This window comes from Trachurus japonicus, chromosome 9 (assembly GCF_045865225.1).
Source record: "Trachurus japonicus isolate A0001 chromosome 9, Traja_1.0".
Lineage (NCBI taxonomy): Eukaryota > Metazoa > Chordata > Actinopteri > Carangiformes > Carangidae > Trachurus > Trachurus japonicus.
In genome coordinates, this window is record NC_140915.1 from 29,334,968 (window position 1) to 29,354,843 (window position 19,876).

At 41.7% G+C, this 19,876-nt stretch overlaps 2 protein-coding genes across 3 annotated transcripts; both read right to left on the bottom strand.

Moving 5' to 3' along the window:
• Positions 1–1,863: 1,863 nt before the first annotated feature.
• On the bottom strand, positions 1,864–15,298 carry LOC146981735 (glycerol-3-phosphate acyltransferase 4-like). 2 transcript variants are annotated; one of them, XM_085787226.1, is made up of 13 exons: positions 15,223–15,298; positions 13,768–14,416; positions 10,271–10,340; positions 9,861–10,161; positions 7,822–7,896; positions 7,600–7,689; positions 5,527–5,620; positions 5,283–5,398; positions 5,028–5,083; positions 4,834–4,919; positions 4,565–4,693; positions 4,110–4,189; positions 1,864–3,290 (listed from the first exon to the last, which is right to left on the bottom strand). In XM_085787226.1, the coding sequence occupies exons 2-13, from the start codon at positions 13,933–13,935 to the stop codon at positions 3,182–3,184; spliced, it is 1,374 nt and encodes a 457-aa protein (XP_085643352.1). In that variant the 5' UTR covers positions 13,936–14,416; positions 15,223–15,298; the 3' UTR covers positions 1,864–3,181. The 2 variants fall into 2 exon arrangements, with proteins under 2 accessions (XP_085643352.1, XP_085643353.1); XM_085787227.1 differs by having other exon boundaries at positions 14,577–15,298.
• Positions 15,299–15,809: 511 nt separating this feature from the next.
• polr3d (polymerase (RNA) III (DNA directed) polypeptide D) lies at positions 15,810–19,573 on the bottom strand. The gene is made up of 9 exons (XM_085787229.1): positions 19,438–19,573; positions 18,189–18,356; positions 18,038–18,081; positions 17,770–17,924; positions 17,561–17,685; positions 17,316–17,469; positions 16,957–17,204; positions 16,717–16,869; positions 15,810–16,583 (listed from the first exon to the last, which is right to left on the bottom strand). Exons 2-9 carry the CDS (start codon positions 18,348–18,350, stop codon positions 16,467–16,469), a joined length of 1,158 nt encoding a protein of 385 aa, XP_085643355.1. The 5' UTR covers positions 18,351–18,356; positions 19,438–19,573; the 3' UTR covers positions 15,810–16,466.
• Between the last annotated feature and the right edge of the window lie 303 nt (positions 19,574–19,876).

The window sequence follows — 19,876 nt, forward strand, 5'->3', positions numbered from 1 at the left end:
TTATGTTCAGTCAAGTTTTTCACCAGCACTGGAGGCCATCAAATTCCTCTGAGGAAAATCCTTTTATATACAGTCTATGGGAAAATCCCTTCACGTGAAAGAGTCCCACACACACATAGCCTACTACACACACTCCTGAGTGAGTGGCACTGTGCCATTTTTCTTCATATCACCACGATAACCCCGCGCGTTAAGAGGAAACGCTATTGTAGCTAGATAATAACTTGACTACCTGAGAAAAATACCTGACAGATCTCTCTACTCACCACTCGACATACCACAGGCTCAACGTGTGAAGTCTCAACAGGAAGTTAGTCATTTTCTAACTGTGCAACACTTTTCTGTTAATGAAATGTGCTCCCACACCAGGCAGCCTACACTCACATCTGCAGCTGCTCTCCTCCCTGTTTTACAGCTGCATGGGCTATTACTACAGGTGGGGGTGTCTTATCTGTATCTGTGTCTTTGTCTTAGGTGTGTGTGTGTGTGTGTGTGTGTCAGTAATCACTGCTGTTGCTATTACCTACAAAATGCACATGCAGGGCTTGTGTGTACACTCCTTCACCAGCAGAGGAGTGGGACTTGTTTTGTGTTGAAGTGCATGACCTATAGTTTAGTTTTCTCTAGAAGAGCTCGCCTCTGACGGCTTACAGTCATCAAAACAGCAGAGTAACCACAACATTTTTACAACAGCACAGCTTCAGTATTGCTCTTGACCGAGCCAGAGCTGTAAAACTCTTATTTTGAGCAGATGGATCTGTGCCATCTCACTGTCTGAGCTCCAGCCCAGACTCAAACAAAGCCTGCTGGGGGCCTAACCCGGGCTCTCCATAGCACCGTTAGTGAGCTGTTCAACCATGGCGTGGTTTACACAGCCAACCTTTTGAGCTGCTCTCCCCGCTTCCTCTTGCTCCTCCTGTGTGCTTTATTCACCAACGGCAACACATCCATTTGAAGGGATTGCAACAGAGATGAAAAAAAGAAAAAGAAATCTGCCATGTCCATCACTGGGTTGGAAACAAAAGCAGTTAAGGGGGGAAACCTCTTGAAAGGAAGCTGAGGCAGTTTATTCCAGCCAGGACGACAGGGCCTGGGTATGGATGAGGCAGCTGCAAAACATTCAGCAATATACATTCACAGAGAGAGACTTTAGTCTCCATCCTAACAGTCAGCTAAGGGAATACATGCAATACAGGCTATATATATACTGTATATACTTTAAAAAATAAAGCTCTCAGCCTTCATGCCAGACTGAATTATTGTAGCTTTGTGCCCAGTGGACAATAAATCAGGCAGGAAATGTTAACAGACTCCTGACCTTCCTACCAAGAATAGCACAGAAAAGCAACAGCTAATTAAAACAGGACTGTTTGAAGCAAAAACAATCAATTACAGAAAATATAAACTGAAGAATGATTTGTTTTGGAAACATTTTGCCAATAAAGGAAATAGACAACTCTTTGTCGAGGTCAGCTAAAACTGGAGCTCTACAGCAATGGTTCTCAAAATAAGAGACATATTAGATGAGTGATTGGTGGTGATTTGGGTGCAGTTTGTGTCAGTTTAGAGGTCCTCGATGTGGAAAAGTTTGAGAACCACTTTTCGATTACGGAAGTATTATTTGTCTACTATTGCTACAGGTCATGTAGCTTCTTTCTCGCCAATGGTCATTTCCTTCTACTGTGAAGTGTATCTGTAAAATACTAGACTCAAATCTCCAAATCCACCTGCAACGACCTTAGGGGGCGTAATCATGCCATTCGTTCCTGTAAGAACAAACGTAGAACTGCTTTGTGTCTGAAAAACAATTGTGAGAAGAACACACTATGAGAAACACAAATACACACACACAAAGATACTCAATTTAGTTGTAGAGTCACGTTCTTGAACATTTATTTTGTTGAACAGTTTTGACATGGTCTAAATGACTATCCCTGATAACGGCAAACTAGAGGGAGGAAAGCCTCTGGGAGAGGCTGTCCACCATGTTCCTCAGCCTAACTGGGAGCCAATGACTATCCTTGAAACCTCCTCAAAGAGGCTGCCAAGTCGGAGAAAGATCACTAATGAGGGGGTGGAAAAGAAGAGAAGAATAAAGAGCTTTCAGAGTTTACTTAAAATAAATTAGGCAAGATGGTTACTGCACAAGCAGGAAGCCACTGAAATCATGACAGCTGTTAGGAAGTGTATTAGGATGAACAATTATCATTTAACTGCCATAATAACTGTTTTAGTGAGAAGACCAATTGTGTTGGTCATTATCCTACGCCACTGTTAGTGTGTGCATCTCGGGCCTTAAAGGGACAATGCTAAAAGCATCCAAAGTAAATTCTTAATGGATGGACTAAAAACCCTTTTACTCCATTAGCTGAGTGTGAGTATCTGCCTCTGTCCGTAAACCTCCATCGGTGTAACTGTGGGTGCACAATTTCCACTTCATAATGTGAAGAGTTACACATTCCGTGGAATAAAACACAGAAACAAACAACATACCAACAGCTCCCCTGCAACGCAAGTCCTATAATGACCACATGTTGGTAGAAGTCTTAATGTAAAACACAAAGCTTAAAATACAATTTTTTTTCTCTTGGAAAAAGCCCATAAAAATATCTGAAATGTAACAAAATCTGGCATAGTGCCCTTAACCATGGGCAGAAGCCAGTCATGCAAAACCCCAACTCAAACACAGGTTTTAGCTTTAGAACAAACTAGTTTTTATCTACAGTAACTTTCTTCTACATCCCAGGAATAACCAGGCCTGTAATGTTAACACAGTGCAATACAAACATGACTGTAAAATAAAAATTAAGAAGTTGAAACTATCAAACAAAGACAGGAACTCAATGATAGATAATAATACAAGTTTTCCCTCAAAAGATTGCCAACAAGGAAGACAATAGTCTTTTTCTGTGCACACCTTTGTTTCATCTCTAAAGCAAGCAGGGCTTCAGTCACGTTCCTCCAACCGAAGGCAGCAGACTCTGAGAGACCCGTAACAGTGATGCAAACTGAACATGCCAGGCTAAGGCAGTGACCGAGGAAGCCAAATGGAGTACTGTCGACATCTGAGAGGGAATTTTCCAGTCCAGGAGCGCCAACAGAGAGCGAGCTCCGCTGATTGCCTATTTAGTCAGAGGTGCACAAGTGGATCTCTGAGCCAGTCCGCCTCCACACAGGTCCTTCAGGAGCGACTGCGGTCTTCTTGGGTGCCCACCAGCATTTTACTGTACAGCTTCTGCTGCTCCTCTTTAAAGGTATCTTTTACCTTTCCTCGCTTCAATCCTCCATCCCTGCAAGAGTAAAATCAGTAAAATCAGTGTACAGACCACAGTTACTGATATAGTGAACAATGTCGCACTTCACCCAAGGGAAACAATAGAACACGCTTGATTGTACCTAGTAAGCACAGGTGTCCATGATCATGTTACATAAATATTGACAGATCCAGTTGCCACTAGGCCAACAAGCAAAAAAGCAGCGCCCAGTAACCAGCACAATAAATAAATAACATTTATTAAACTGTAAATTCTTATTGACTACATACAAGTGACTGGAACAAAACATTAAAACAGTGAATCGGGTTGTATTGGTTATATCAAGTTTCTATATTAGTTGTTATGTTATAGGAGGGAGTAGGTATACATTCATATGGTCTGCTTCACAAGCTTAGAGAACAAACTGGTTGTTGCATTCACTTCTAACACAGATACTACTACTACAGGAAAGGAATGATATAAAGTTGCAGTAAAAAGTGAAAACTCCAGTTATTGTATTAGTCACACCTAAGTCCATGAGATCCAAAACTCAGAGGCACTGGATTGTTCCATGCCAGCCATTTTATTTTGTATTATTTTTTAACTTTATTCTCATTTCAAAGGGAAAAACACAAGTGGAACCAATGGCTCAGTAAACCACTGCAGAGAGAGGGCAGACACCACAGAAGGGCCATTTGACCTGATTACCTAAACTGAATACAGTTGTTACTCATTATTGATGATGCCCGCCATGTGGAAATGTCTGTCCATCCATGTGTTCATTATCATTAGTTAGTCATGGGGTTTGTATGTGATAGAGGTAGAAGCCACTGAGCCGAGTCGGTGTTATCTTACCACAAGAGATCGACCAGTCCCCCTTGCCTGGCTATAGCGGCTTTTACACGGTTGGCAAACTGCACAGCATCCTCTCCCTCCTGTTGGTGAAGACAGACAGGAATGGAAACACAGGCAAAAATAATTTAGACTAGCTATTCACAAGTCTAAAAGTTTTATTCAAATGTGGAGCCATGTCATTTGCTGGTGATTTAACAGAATTAAAGTTAAGTTCACACTATACCAAATTATTGTAGTTTCTCTCAGTGTTATGACATTATGATTTTAGAGAAAGGGAAAAGCAAAGAGGTTCAGGAGTAGAGAAGAAAATGAGAGCCTGTATACGTGCTGGGCCCATTGTCTCAGCAAAACACATATATTCTAGGTTGTGTGCAGAATGACAAAGCAGAAGCACTCCAACCATCAAAGGAGAAAAAAGCCTGTTGAGAAGTCTCAGATTAACCACGGAGTCTCACCTCTCTAGACATGGGAGGGAGGTACCACACACTGCAGACAATGGCCCAGCTGCTCATCATACGCAACAGGTAGTTGACCATGCCGAACTTGCTGCTATTCCAGAAAGCATCTCCAAACCGAGGATCATACTGTGAGGATCGAACACACCAGAGTGTTTAATCAATGCATTGGTATGAAAGTGCTGAAATGTTGAAATTAAATTGAATAAAATAATAAATAAAACAAGTAAAACACAGAAACGATCTCAAAAACATGACATCATTCTCACCTTAATGGCCACAGGGTAGACTGTGCCACCGATCTCAAAACTGCCCTTCTTAAACATCATGACTGATGTGTTGTTAATGCAGGTTCCTGGGAATTTGAGTAGATGAAATTCATTGAGACATAAAAGCCTTTTTATGAAAACCAGATGATTATTGTGTGAAAGTTTACGTGCATGCGATTACTGAACAAGCTCACCTTCTGGAAAAATGAGAATGGGCAGTTTGGTTTTATCATCTATGTGGTCACTCAATCTGTAATTTAACAAGTATGTAGGTTATTACAAGAAAACATGAAACAGAGTTAAAATATACATTAAAACCACATATAATTTTTTTATAAGTTACACAAATGAAAGGAACAATAATCAAATTCAGTCAAAACATTTTACAAAGCAACAGTTCTAACTGTATGACTCAATGAAATTAATAAAAACAAAGCTTGTAATGTTACCTTTTGGCCACTAGATGTCTGTCTTTGACTTCTGAGCGCTCAAACCAAATGTGTGGACAGGCCTTGACCATGGATTTCTGGATGACCCCCATCAAGCCACCATGGATTTGGCCAACCTGACACAACACACATGGCAAATAGTAACTCATCCATTTCTGAGAGAAATATGTTTTCAACAGAGAGGCATGAAAAAGTGACGTGCAGGTGTTTTCTGTAGTGTCCTGCTTGGCAGCTGTGTAGTTACCATAGCATAACAGCCGTCACTGGCCAGTATGATGACATCGATGGGCGACGTGTGGTTGGCGACACAGATGCCTCCATTCTTGGGTTTATTCTCACTGCAATAGTGGAGAGAGGAAGGCTGTTAATCTATTATGAAGGCACTTCCTGGAACATGTGTAATCATGAACTGAAATGACTCCGAGGGTAGTGTTGAATATCAAAATGAACTTGAAGTGCAAAAAGAAGTGAACTATGCCATCAGAGGTCAAAACTATAATCCTTGACTGTCCAGCACCTTTACCAATCTTCTTGTGAAAAACAAAGCAACCTATGGTGTCTCTGTTAAAGGTTTGACCCCCGGAGCATGCAGGATCTGTGAACGTACTTAGTTCACATTCCTAAGATAGAGTTACAATCTTAAATAGAGAAAGAGAGAGGGAGAGAGAGCAAGACTTCCTATGTCACTTGTGTATTTTTAGCCTCCGACCGGAGAGGAAAACGTGTTACAACAGGTCTTGATGGCAGACATTCAGACTGATAAAGGATCTCTGTCCCCTTGATTTGCATGAATGCTTTCTTTCTCAATTAATTCAAAGGCAGAGGAGGAAATTCAACAAAAGAAATTCAATCATGCTGCTGTTTACCAACACAACACCAGCTGTTATATGCTTCATTTTATGGGCACATACAACCTCTTCCTCCACATCCTGTTGCATGTGTCATTGTCTTTTTGACTCCTGTTTGATGTTTGTCTTTGATTTTTTACCAAACCTCACACTACCAACGTCTGCCTCAATCAAAACACCACTACACAGCTCACCTTCAATTCAACTTTATGAATTCAGCAGTTTCAAGCATCGTACTAAAGGTGTACTTTAGATTTGTGCATATAAGAAAGCATCACTGTCTAGAGTTTTGTGCTGCACAAAGGCTCACAATGCCCGCTGCAATGAATATGAATGTAGACAGTTTAGCCTTAGGCATCCAGCCTTTCATACTTGCACTCAGGGTGCTCACATTGCAAATTCTAACACACCCAGGTTTCTGTTCTCCAAAGACAACTCATCTGTCATTATGTAACCTCATACGGGCCTCCCTCCCGTCGCGGCAAAAGATTCTGTAGCATGTTTGAGAAAGAGTAACACACAAGACCACATGCAAGCAACATTTAAGTGACTTTTTTTATATCATTTTTATATTATATAAAACCAAATCATAGACATTGTTCTTACCTTACCCTGTCATGCCATATCTTTAAACTTACTATGTGTAAAAAGATAACTATTTCTAAAGTCTAACTCATAAGATGCCACTTACTGTATATTCAAAAAGCAACATGCATAACGGGACAAACTTTCTTGTCCCAATTACGAGCTACTTCCACAACAATGAACAAGTGAGCATCACCATGGGGCTCAGAGTGCTGAACATCAACAGTAACGCTGCTTTTGTAACTGACATTTTAGTAGAAACTTAACAGAGCTTTATACACGTACAGGAACTATGACAACTTTTATGGTGAAGACTAATCAAACCTGGGGCAAGAAGGGGAAGTCATTAGGAGCCACCAAACTGTAACCTTGTAAGCCCCAAGCTTTTGACCGACAGCAAAGTAACTTGGACCAATCAGTGTCCTATAAACAGAGGAACCACTGCGAGGGGGCGGGAGGGCATTTGCACAATTTTTCCTTACAAAGACGAATATCATTTACCAACACTCTGACTAGCATCCAAAGCTCCTTGCATGCACTACGGTTTGTTTTTGTTGTTAGCTTCTTCATTGGTGCTCTACTGTCTCATAGGGTTTATCAAATCACCTGCCAAGTGGTTTTTGAAATCACTGGCCCTTTACTAAACTGATTCCAAAAAATCCTGATGGTTGTGTGTAACAAACCATCTGGTGTGGTCTGACCCCTATGGGTCTTTGAGGGATCATTTTGCTTGACATGATTACATTTCTTATTTGCATACAGCCATCCTCCACCTTCCTTTCAAACCATCTTCCTCTTATCTGCCAGGGGTTGTTTGTGCTGCACCAAGAAGTCTTACGGCAGATTTACTGGTTAAATAGATAAAAACACTGCAGTCTCTTTACCTGTCATGATAGGTTATGATGGCCGTCAGAGCTCTGACACATATTCTGTAGCACATCAAATGGACTTGTTCACTCAGAAAGTTTTTCATCCTGCAAAAAGGAGCATATATAACACAATTTAGTTTGTGTGTGTCAAGACAGCAAATCTAATACAGTTACGTCCGGCGGTCTGAGATGCTATTTTTGATTAATTTAAACAGACAAGGTTGTCAGCGGCTATACCTTCCATTGGGCAGCAGTCCAATAAGGGAGGTGAGGAACACGAGGAGGCCGACGCCAGTGAAGGCAAGAGTTACCCTGGTGGAGAGACAGACAGGCAGAACACACATAACCTTTTAATATGGAGTTCTACAACAAAACACACGGGTAAAACACAAACAGGAGGGATTCCATGTTGGATGTACATTTTATTAATGAATTCATCTTTTTATAGTTTTTTTTAATGCAAGAACATAATCCCAACTATTTAAGAGAAGAGTACCAGTTCAGTTAACATACAGGGCAATGAATAACGTTATCCAGGAGAGCCATGTTCTGGTTATCAATTAAAAGTATTAAGCTCTCCTCCGCTCGCTTCTGTCACTGATAATAGGCAGGAGCTGCAGGAGGGCATTAGTTAAGATGACAGACAGGTCGTCTTAATCTGGATGAACCAGTCATCCAGGATTGAAAAGGTGCTGATTAAATTGGAAAATATTGGATGTGAAGTTTTCATGCTAGTGGTGAGCCGGGCCAGTCTTCAGCTAGACCAGTCCTGAAGAAAAGATCATTTATGAGCTGGATGGGAGACTAGAATGATGCCTGTCTGTACAGTGGTGGCCTGATTCGTCTCCCCACTGGTAACTGGAAATGAGCCAGCCAGGCTTAGTACTGAGTCACTGTCCTTGCGCCTCTCTAAGCTCACCCTGGGCGAGGAGCTCCCTGTTTTACTCAGTGCATGTGCAAACATTTAAGCTTTCTTTTCTGCTGTGGAGTGATCTCACAAATTAATGACTTGTTGCAATATGAATACAGCTACATGTCATGTTCTCTCTCCCCATATTTTGGTTATATAACAGTTTACACATCTCTGTTTACCACAACTTTAAAAACCACAGCAAAAAGAAGTAGCAAAGGTATGGTCAATAATAATTTTTAAAAAAGAACATGTCAAAGACATTTTTATGACAATTGTAGCATTTTTGAGATGTTGACAACTGAGAGAGACAATTTGTTATTTAAGGAAAGCTTAAGCCTTTGATTTGAGATCATGGGTTGCATGGTGGCTCATCAGGTAAAAAAAAAAAAGGTCCAGGATTTGGCCCTGCTGCTTGCTACCTTTTTGCCCATTTTCTTCCAATTTATCTGTGACATAGTCCCACTGTAAACAACATCCTTGTTAGGCAAGCTGGAAACTAAATTTCACAAAGACAGGAATGTGTTGCCTGTGTGGGCTCCGTGTTTGTCCTGAGATGAACCAAAGACCTGCAAAGGGTGTAACTGGCCTCTAGGTTAATGCACGCTTGCCGCTCATTGTCTGATTCTGGCTTTGTGTCAACCTCTAACCAACCACAGCAGGCACATGATAGGCATCCCCCCTACATCAGTACAACAAGATATCCAACTAGTGATCATCTTGAAATGTGTTAATTCAATCTCAATCTAGAATTTGTTTCAATCATATAAAGTTGGATATCTGGAGGAAACACTTTTATGGTCATGACATGGTATTTAAAAAACATATTTTACTGATGGCAGCTTATGTCAGTGTCACAGCCCAATTTTCAAATTATATTACAGTGGTGGCTACTTGTGCAGGGAAGACAGAAATTTTAATTTCTAGTCCTGTCTCAGTGTGTTCATGCTTTTCAAATGGATTACTGTGGTAAGGGTTACTTAGCCAGGCTAGCGCCGCCTACTGGTTCCGGCAAATTTAATTTGCCTCAACAATGTAGTCAGGACACTAGCAATGCGTTTCGGTTTGCTCCATCCGCTCTGGTGGACGGACCAATCAGCGAACAGATGGGGAACTGAAGGCGAAGCCGTTGAACTCAAGCGCTCAAGCTAACCTATGAGCTTAACCGGTGTATAGCACACGTGACCACCAAGCAGCAGCGATTAGTTGAAGCAAATGTAAGCAACCGCCTCCCGGAAGCAAACGAATCCCTATGGCTGGTGTTCAGACGCTTTTTGAAATGTAATGAAATAAGCGGCTGATGCATCAGGCTAAGGGTTACTCCCCTTATGTCAAACAACCTCTATATTTGAGGATCAACTTATACCTGAGAGGCAGCAGGAAGCCGTAGCGGATCAGCAGGCCCAGCCCCCACAGGACGGTCAGCCTCAGGCTGATGTAGTGGAAGTTGTTGTTGCTGCGGGTCAGCAGATTCCAGGACTCCAACTCCTCTGCAGAGAACCGTTTGGTCACCTCGTCGTCCATGATGCTCTCCACTCCTCGCCGGGCAAAATAGAAGATGTCAGACATCTCAAATTCAGGAGCTGAGTCCAAGTCTCTGTTGCTGCCGCTCCGCCGGATCTCCTTGATCTCCTGTTCCAAGGAGGTTGGCTCTTTGGCAATGATTGCTGGGGTGAGCCAGAGAGACGGGGTATCAGCACTACAGTCTCAAACAAATGCACCTACAGTACTGAGCATGCACATGTGCATCCAAAACAAACTGGTAGCACCTCTTACCATTTGAGTAGGGTTTGTACAGATGGTGGTTCTTTTCTTTTGCTCCTCTCTCTATCCTGAGTGTGGCCCACTAGAGAAAAAGAACAAAACCGTTTAAAACGTGGAATACAGCTTGCTTATGAACAAGAAACATGTCCTCACGTTAAACTTTTGTTTATTTGGTGTCTGAAACACACTGCGTGCACATTCGGACAACATGCAAACAGTTTCTGTAGCAACCAGCCGCCACTATTCCCAAACTGATGTTATGTTTGATTTTCAACATTTAGATCAAAGGAAAAAAGGGTCTCCCGCACACTGTCAAATCACTTGCAAAAGACTTTAATAAAACAAACAACGTTTTATTAAACAAACAAACAAACGTTGTTTGTTTTATTAAAGTCTTTTGCAAGTGATTTGACAGTGTGCGGGAGACCCTTTTTTCCTTTGTTCACTCCTATCCTATGCTCCAACGCACCTGTTTTTCAAGTTTTTTCAGGTGTGCATCAGCCTCCACACCTTGACAACATTTAGATCAAAACAGCAAATTCTTCATTATGATCAGACTCACAGGTGCTCACTGCTAAAGTTTCTCTGTCCATCCTGTATGGTTGTTCATGTTATAGACTAAAGCTGGAGAGGGAGGTTGACCTCACCCTGAGCCAAGAAAACACACAGCTTATCTGGCCACAGCCTTTCTGAGAGAAATAATGCCTGTTTCTCCCTCTTTTTGATGTAAACAATGCATATTGTCTGGTGTAGTATAATCAAATATATTAACTCAAGTAAAAGCCTGGCCCTCTGTGTGAACTTTGCACGCTGAAACAACAACTTAACAGGTGATGTCCACTGAACAGCAGGAAAAGGACACAGTGTTCCCCTCGCTGTAAGACAAGCAGGAGAGATCAGGAAATTATGGACTGGGAGGTGCTGGACGTGCAGTGTGCACAGTCTCAGACTACACTTCTTAGGGCAACATTTAAGGTTTGTCTACATTTGCAAATTAACTCAAACTGCAAGAAAGCTTTATTCGCATTAAGTTCAGTCAGATACAGTGATGCTACGCCTGCATGTTTGTACAGGTCCAAATCACTGGAGTTGGCCGGGGGAACTTGTAAAACAATTCTAAGAATGTGGAGCGATAAAGTGGGTTTCGCTGCACCTCAGGGCTGCACACATGTCATGCTGGGTAAAAAACACAAAAAAACAACAAGCAACACTAACTCATGACTTTTGGTTTTCTATTTACTTAAAACTAAACCAAAAAAAAGTTATACACATTTTATGGCATCTGAAAATTGTTTAAAAAACATTCTTGCTAGATTAAAAACAGATTTTCTGAGAAGATTTTAAGATTAAAGCAGCACTATGTAGGATTTGTGGTGCTGGTACTCTGGTTGAGAAGAGCAAGTGTCTGCTACCTGTGTCTATGTGAATTTGTTGCCGGTGCAGGTGCCATTGACGTCACCGCCATCAATAGGGACTTTAAGTAAGTAATTTCTTAGGAAAAAGTAAAGTCTGCACACCAATAACGGCTGCAGAGCAATAATTTATTATCACCAAAACAAGGGAGTGTAATTAATTATTGCTCTGAAGTTGTTGTTGGTGTGCAGACTTTCTTTTTTCCTATGATTTACTTGCATTGTCCGGCACCCAGCGTTTAGACTTAGGGATGTGAGTGCGTTTCTATTTTCTCATTGTATTTCTGAAATGAAACGTGTTCTCCAATTGATAGTGACACACTACATTACATGTTTCAGCGACACACACTCTGAAAATGTATAATATGTAAAGTTGACATGGTAAATCAAAATTCTTAGATTTGTTCATGTCATATAATAGCAAAAACCCTTATTCTGAAATTAAATTGCCATTTAAAGCATAGAGCAACTCCTCTCTGGCCCTTTTGACATGACTGAGTGTTTTACTCTCACCCCTGTTACATGGTAAGCGATCAGCTGTTTGATCTGACAGCTACCACAGCCGCAGCAACTTACTTAATGACTACTACGCATTTGACAGCTACGGCACCAGCGTCAGGAGAGATTTATTTCCGGATGCCGTAGCCTTCGTAAATCCACCGTTACTTAAAGTCCCTATTACCGCTACAGGCGCCGTACCGGGCTTGAGCTCGGTCTCTGGAGCTCACCACGGTGTTCCTACCCGCGTAGGGAAGTTAAAAAGTGGTCTGCAGCAGCGGCACCATTCATCCTATTAACCATTATTCTATCACTTCAGTGAGTTTCGAAACATTATTTTAAGGTTGAAATACTACATCGTGTTGCTTTAAATGATACTTATCCAGTGACACTGATTTGTGAATATCATAATGCAAATGCTAAAAGCACAAACATCACTACACCTTACACTGTTTTCAGATAACATTTAATTGTGTTGTGACAAGCTCCGTTACTGACTCATGTTAAAATGCAGCTGCAGTTGAAACTAATGACTGTTTGGGTGAAGAGGGGGCGTGTGCAGTCTTTTTAATGAGACAACACTAACAAAATAAAGTGAGTCCTCATGATGGTATGTGTGGTCTCTGAGCACCATGGGAACAAGTAGGCATTTACTTATATACTACATTCCCTGTGAAAAATTACAATTCTGAGAAGTCTTGGTTTTTACGCCTGATCATGCTCATGACAAACCTTAACAAGCAATGGGACATGTGCAAACGAACGGTACGAGCCAGTCCTCTGACCTTTTCTCTAAATTTCATGGTTGCTAGTGGAATCAGGAGCTGAAAAAAACTCTCTCTATCTCAGCATATCTCCCACCAGTCCTTTTATTTCTGGCACACGGTCTACTCTCAGAGGTACGTGTTGGAAGTTGATGACAGCTTAACTAGTGAAGCTACACCAGAGATAGCAAAAGGATTGAAACTGGATAACTGTATCTGGAGTCAAAATAGGCAAGGAGGTTATTAAGTGGTGCATCTTGAATCTGATGCATTAATGCCAATTTATATTCAAAATGGCAAATCAGTGAGCGACAGTCCACAGACAAGAGTTACTGAGGTCTGTACCACTGGTTTCTCCAGTTACATAACAAGAGAGCAGCTCTGTGGCTTCGTTGTTGTCAGTCTGCATCAGACAGTTATGACAATGGCCACTGGTTGGAGGCTGAAGATAAGCACCCAGAAATACAACTGCATCTATGATATTGTACTGCTCATCATATCAAAAGCAGACTGTGCTGATTGTTTGAAAGGGTGGACGAAATGGACAGCCAGAGCAAATACAGGTTGCCCTTGAGGAGCAGTGCCAACAACTTTGAACTAGTCTTTGAATGACAGGATGTTTGGCCGAGGGAGACACAGACAATTGTTTTAACTGGGACATGTGCCGGAACAGTAACAACAAGTTTAACCTTTTTTTTATAATTATTGTGTATAGGGTTTCCAAATCATCTTCAGCTTCGCACCATAAGTAAATATTTATGATTCAAACCTTGCTTTTTTTTCTTTTTTCAAATTCACATAAAGTATATTGAGTCATAATGAAATAAGCTCTTACCTCAAAGATCTTTAACAATGTTTTCATGTAAAGACGTCGGATGCCAAAAGACACCCCAAAGATGGCAGGCACAATGATGAAGACCAACAGCAGGGTGAACCACACGGTGAAGGAGATGCCCAGCAGGATACACACCAAGTTGTCAAAGGGGTTGAAGAAGAGCTCCATCTTGAAGTCAGAAGGCCGATGAAATCTATTCAATAGTTGAAATCAGAGGCCAGAGCAGATGTGAGCACCCCACTTCCTGGCCCTGAGTGGCCCTTGATCTTTTGTCAGAAAAAGGCCTTCATCAAGATAACTAGGGGACGGAGCTCCTCCTCACGTTGAACAGAGAATTAATACAAGTACAAGTGACCATCTTAGCAATGCCCTCTTGGGCAATATTTGCGAATTTCATCGTTTTCACCATCAGTCGGTTTCTGAAGCTCAGCTGAAGTCAGTTCCAGAAACAGGAAAGTAAAGTCTTCAAAACAGCTGTGGTGAAATAATGGCCTTTCCTTGCTTCAGATGTCCTTTGCTATTTGAGCAAAGGCTCCCACTGGTGACTGGGATGTAAACAATGAAACGAAAACAAGTGGCCACAGCAGGCGGTTCCCTTGTCTGGTGTGGTGAAGATCCAGGGAGCTGTGCAGCTGGGGGTCACACAGACCTGCAAAACATGCACACATGAAGTCAGGATGATCCACAGTAATATGTGCTATCTGGCCTGAGGACATCATGTACTTTAATAATGCAAAACAGAAAACGTGTCTGTAAGTCAATACCTGCTATATGCATTTTAAATAGAGATATGCAACGTAAATACTAACCCTCTAGATCTGTTCTGGGAATTACCAGATGGCACTCGTTTAGAAAGGCTGGTTATTGGCTGTATGTGTATTTACAGTGAAGCATCAGATAAGTTTACGTGCTGTTATCAGCCACAGTGCAGAGATAGATAGCGTTAGAGGCCCTCCGTCCTCAGCCCCTCGGATGATGCAGCAGGACGGCTAACGAGCAGCTCCATCCCCGATACAACCACCCTGTGTTAGCCTTCCTCATCACTGCCATCAGTCAACACTTATCCTACGCTTTCTATGATAGTTTCCCCAGCCTCACACAGCTAATTACATTCAGGCAGCATCCCGGCTAAAGCTGTGCGGTGACAACGACGGTAACATGAACCCGAAACAGACGACAGAAAAAAACTATATGTTGAAGTTAGCTTGTGGCCTCCGAGCTAACGGTATGCTATATTTTTGTCTCCTGGCGTGCTCCACCTCGCTCAGCTAGCCTCGCTCCCAGCCCTTCACACAGCCGTCCCGGTTGTACATGAAGTGCTGAGCCAACCCTTTTTTTATTTCATTTTATTAAAAGCTTTGGACTCGGTGCGCCAACTTGGCTTCCTAACAGGTTATCGTCCTAACTAACCGTGTAAAATGCACGTTGTTAAAAGCGACATAATAGTCCACCAACCTTCCGTCACGTTGTGTTCACAGCCGGTACAGTAGCGTATCACGGGTCCATCACTTGTCTTTGTCTGGCGGACTGTAGCCAAACTCCACCCGGCGGACAACATGGGCAGACAACGGCTCGACGGCGCCGACGTATCAGAGGCGGCCAGTGTTTGGCCGGAGCGCGTAAGCTCCGCCATGACACCTGCTGGTCAGCGGAGGCCACTGCAGTGGATTTACAAATATGTTTCTGTAAAATATCTGACCACCGGCGGCGCTGTAGAGAGAATTTTTCAGGAAGGCCAGGTGGGCCATGGCCATGAGGTCACATTTTTACAGGTATTTGATTTGATTTGATTCAAAAGCATTGATTTATTTTGGCTGACAAATCAGCAACAGGATGGGTAAGGGACTGTGTGCCCATGTTCGTCAGGGACACTATTTTGAGTTCTTGCCAATTTAGCATTTACAAGTAGTGCAGTGCAGTAAACATTTAATAATTAATTACATGCTCTAATAAGCAAACTAAAGCAAAACGTGTTTATTCATGCATTTGTCAAAAACCATAACTGGTTACAGGCAACAAACTCTGAATGACAATATGGAAAATATCATTGCTGAGAAATACTGCACATTAATAAAGGTGTCTTTATAGCTGCATACAGTTTACACTAGTTATGAAATGTTTGTATGATTATATTATATTATATGGAAATCTACAGTGCAGTGTTCAATCAGCACAACAAAAAGGCATTAACCTTAATAATATTAGGGAAACAAGAGAAACCTCCCACTACTCAAATTAAAGGATGTAGAACCAAATATTTTTCTGCTTGGTCATTAGATGTTATAAGTTAGAAATGCTTTTATGTCAATTCGGTGATCCAACCATTTACAATCATTTGACACCAACATGAATAACAAAAACTTTTTTTTATTCACACATTTACATCCATGTACAGTCTTGTCAAGTAGTTTCATTTATATAAAGAAAAGAAAATTTGGCACACTATTCAGCCTTTGAATTTTTGAATGAATATACCTGTTTCACAAGAGGAAAATAAAACCTCAGTTATGTTTCATATTTACAGATAGTGTATTTCAATATTCTATCATAGCCACTCTGTAAACACATAAGCATCAACTTGTATTGGATGTCAAGCTCCAAAGAGGCGGTCCAAAGTAACAGTGAACATCTTCTCATCATCACAACCTAAGAGCATCCATCTGTCAAGAATAGAAGAGGCTGTAATGACCTGATGAGCATCAAGCGCTGCCCTCCAGCAGAGCCTCAAAGTCTGGGGAACAAACCATCTTGTGTTTGACATTTCCTAACACACTCAGGTCACCTGTTCTTCCCTCTGCACCTATAGAGACCAGCTCCTGAGAAAGCAGGGGGTGGGGAGGCAGAGAAAGAAAATATTACGGTATATTATATGATGAATAAAAACAAATCTACAGAAACAGTTGAGACAAACACAGACTAGGAATGAGACACAATATAAAACTATCATACCTGAAGGAAAGAACATGACGTTCCCAGAGACACATCAAGTGTCACTTGGCCCAGTATGAGCTGGACCCGACCAGACTTCCTCACCAGCATCTTTCCTACAAGCCCCTCCCGCAGATCTTTGAGATTGCAACAGTTCTCTTCCGTTTCCTCTTCCTGTTTTAAAATCAAAATACCATTTATGCACATAACCTCAATATGACCACGTATTTCCCACAGAGATCACAACTGTATCTGCTGTACCTGAGACTCTGTTTTCAGAAGCACGGACTGTCCGTCCTCTGACTGCACCTCTGTCTTTATGGGACGGTGCTCTCGGGTGGGAGGCTGGCCGGGCAGCGAGTCGGGCAGTTGCACAAAGAACAGCTCCTCCTCTTTGCTCAGACTCCATCTTTGCAGCAGGTCAGGCAGAAACTCTGGCTCAGGTAGAGGAGGCGGCTTGAAAGCTGCCTCTGACTTCTTCACTTCTACTTCCTCTGGCTCCTGTTTGACTGAAGAGAAGACAATGTGTGTTTTAAGAGAGCTGTCAACGTTGCCAAGCATGACTAGATGTTACTTAAACAATAATTGAAGCAGACAAAATGACAACAATCTGCAGTTACCTTTGACGTCAGACTCCATGGGTTCACAATCCTCCTCCACCTTCTCAATTTTAATTTTACTAAATTCATCCTTGAACCCCCAACCTGACACAGCTAGGGGAAGCTGCACAGGACAGCTCCTCTGCTCACTCCTCAGGAACGGATCGTCTATGAACTGAGAGAACGCAATAGCAAAGGGAAGTTAAATTCGCTGAAAAATGCTAAATAAATCAACTTAGTAAAGATGACTGACAAGCAGGACTCACATTGTCTCGTTCCAGATTGCGCAGGATCTCTTTAGTCTCCTCCTCAGTCTCCCTCTTCTCCTTTTTAATATTGATGATGGGTGACGGGCCCACACTCGGAGCATCTCTCTCACCCTCATAGCCACCTGTGTTTGGCGCAAAAATCTGGATAAGTGCACTGGTTGAATTAAAAATAACCCAAAAGCCATAGTAGTAGAATGATTGGTTACCCCTTTTTTTCATCGTCATCTCTGCAGGGCCCTGCTCAAAAATAGAGTGAGACTGGATGAGCTCTCCGCGACCTCGGCCCCTGCCTCTTTCTCTCGGGCCTCGACCTCGTTCGCCATCCCTCCTCTCTCTCCTTTGTCCTCCTTCAGGTTTTGTTCTGTCATGACGGACAAAGTTATTTGTCAACAGTGGAAAAAAGTCAAGAAATATTTTTAAATGTATTTTTTCTGCCATATCTTATTTTTCCTTAAATGTCAATTATAAACTTACTCCTCTTTGGCTTTTCGGCCGATAATGTTGGGTGTAAATGTTTTCTGAAAAATAAAATTGAAAAGAAGAATACACAAAGGTGTAAAACAGACATAAATATTAGAAAATTATTTGATTTTCAGATTCAGTGAGCTTTTTCAAATAGGATTACCTTCTTTACTCCACCTAGGGTGAGGTCTCGTGATCGCATCGAAGGCAGGCGGCCCGCAGAGATGGTGGATGATGGTCGGCGGCCCACCAGCAGTCCCACGCCACTCCCTCCAGGAGCTGGCACACGTTGACCACCGGGATCACTTGAACCCGAATCAGCCATCCTAAACTGGAAATATTGTAGGTTTGTCTGTTTGTTGTTGTAAAATGCTCTAGTGCTGCAACTACAAATGTATTTGTCTTTTAGATTACTTGATTTGTCTAGGGAGTAGTAAATTAAAAATGCCTTTTTTAAATTTAGTCATGGCAACATGACATCTTGAAAGGCCTTGTTCTGCGTCAGCAATGGTCCAAATCCAAAGATATTCAGTTTACTATGAGGTGTGACAAAGTGAATCACCTGAGAAGTTGAAAACAGCAAATATTTGACAGTCTTTGCTTTTAAAATGACTAAATGATTACTTGGTTATAAATGCAGCTGCCAGTAGATAAATCGATTACTTGACTTATTATTGCAGCTTTCAAAGTATCTGGTTACTCATGATCATTTCCTGAGGGCTTTCTAGGCATTAACATAGAGTGCATCTATAATGGATTTTCTTCTGCATTGACGTATTCAAGTCTTCTTCAAATGATGGTCTGATAATGGTAATGTGTTTCTTTGTGTCTTTGTGATTGCATTGTTTCTCTTTTCTGGCAAATGATGCATTTATACAGACACTGATTGCTGTAAAGCAGTAATTTCCCTGAAAAAACTTATCTTAACAGTTGTAAAACTTGGACAAACACAACAGGGTTTAAGTCCAACTGCTGTAATCGAGAGGCCTGCATGTCTTGGAATAGTAATGTATCTAGAAAAGGCAAAGCATTAATTAACTACCTATTGTTCGCTGTTTATGAGCTATAGCATCTTAATGAATTGTTGCTTTTGTTTTACATTTTTTGATCGCTTCACTATTTCATGTTGTTACATCATAGCTACCAACAGAAAAACAATGACTTGCACAACAGCAGCAGTTGTGTTTCAGTGATATAAACAACTGACAGCCATTTCAAGAGTACAGAACAAATGACCAATTGAAAGTGCATTCATTAAATCACCATAGTCATGGTTCATGTCAACAAATCAGCAAAAATTCAGCAACACGTGGCCAAATCACAACACGAATACAACCACACAGTGGAAATATACTGCATCTTAACGCTGTCAATGATCATTTTTGACACTCCATTCCTCTACGGATACTTACGTCGTGATTCTTCTGTTGTCCTAAGTTGATAATAATTAAAAAGTCGGGGGAGTCATTACAAGTTGTGTTGTGCTAGCGCTGCTCCTGACACTGCCGTGTGTGCGGCGCCATGACACTTCCGCTGCGTCACCAGCCGCCGGGTTCACGTGGACCAAACCTGCGCAGTAAGATTCGCATAATTCATCAACAGCATCATATTTATAATATAGCTACAGTATATCGAGTGTGTAACTTGGAGCGTATGTATGCAGCAGGCTGGAAACAAATAATTATTTTGTCCTCTAGTGCCTGGTTCAAAATGTCACTAGTTATAGCCTACACTATACAACACAGTAGGCTACCTATACCCTAGCCAAACTATTTTAGATTAATTATAGCCTACTTCTGGAAATGGTCAAGCAACATGTATAACGGGCCGACAAAATCTGAATTTTTACAG

Excerpts from the sequence above, each read along its gene's own strand:
- LOC146981735 (XM_085787226.1), bottom strand. The coding sequence starts at position 13,935 with ATGGAGCTCTTCTTCAACCCCTTTGACAACTTGGTGTGTATCCTGCTG. Across the intron at positions 10,341-13,767 it reads CATTGTTAAAGATCTTTGAG|TGGGCCACACTCAGGATAGA; the intron begins GTAAGAGCTTAT and ends CTTTTTCTCTAG. Across the intron at positions 5,621-7,599 it reads ATCATAACCTATCATGACAG|TGAGAATAAACCCAAGAATG; the intron begins GTAAAGAGACTG and ends CCACTATTGCAG.
- polr3d (XM_085787229.1), bottom strand. The coding sequence starts at position 18,350 with ATGGCTGATTCGGGTTCAAGTGATCCCGGTGGTCAACGTGTGCCAGCT. Across the intron at positions 18,082-18,188 it reads CCCTAGGTGGAGTAAAGAAG|AAAACATTTACACCCAACAT; the intron begins GTAATCCTATTT and ends TTTATTTTTCAG. Across the intron at positions 17,925-18,037 it reads GGCCGAAAAGCCAAAGAGGA|AACAAAACCTGAAGGAGGAC; the intron begins GTAAGTTTATAA and ends CCGTCATGACAG.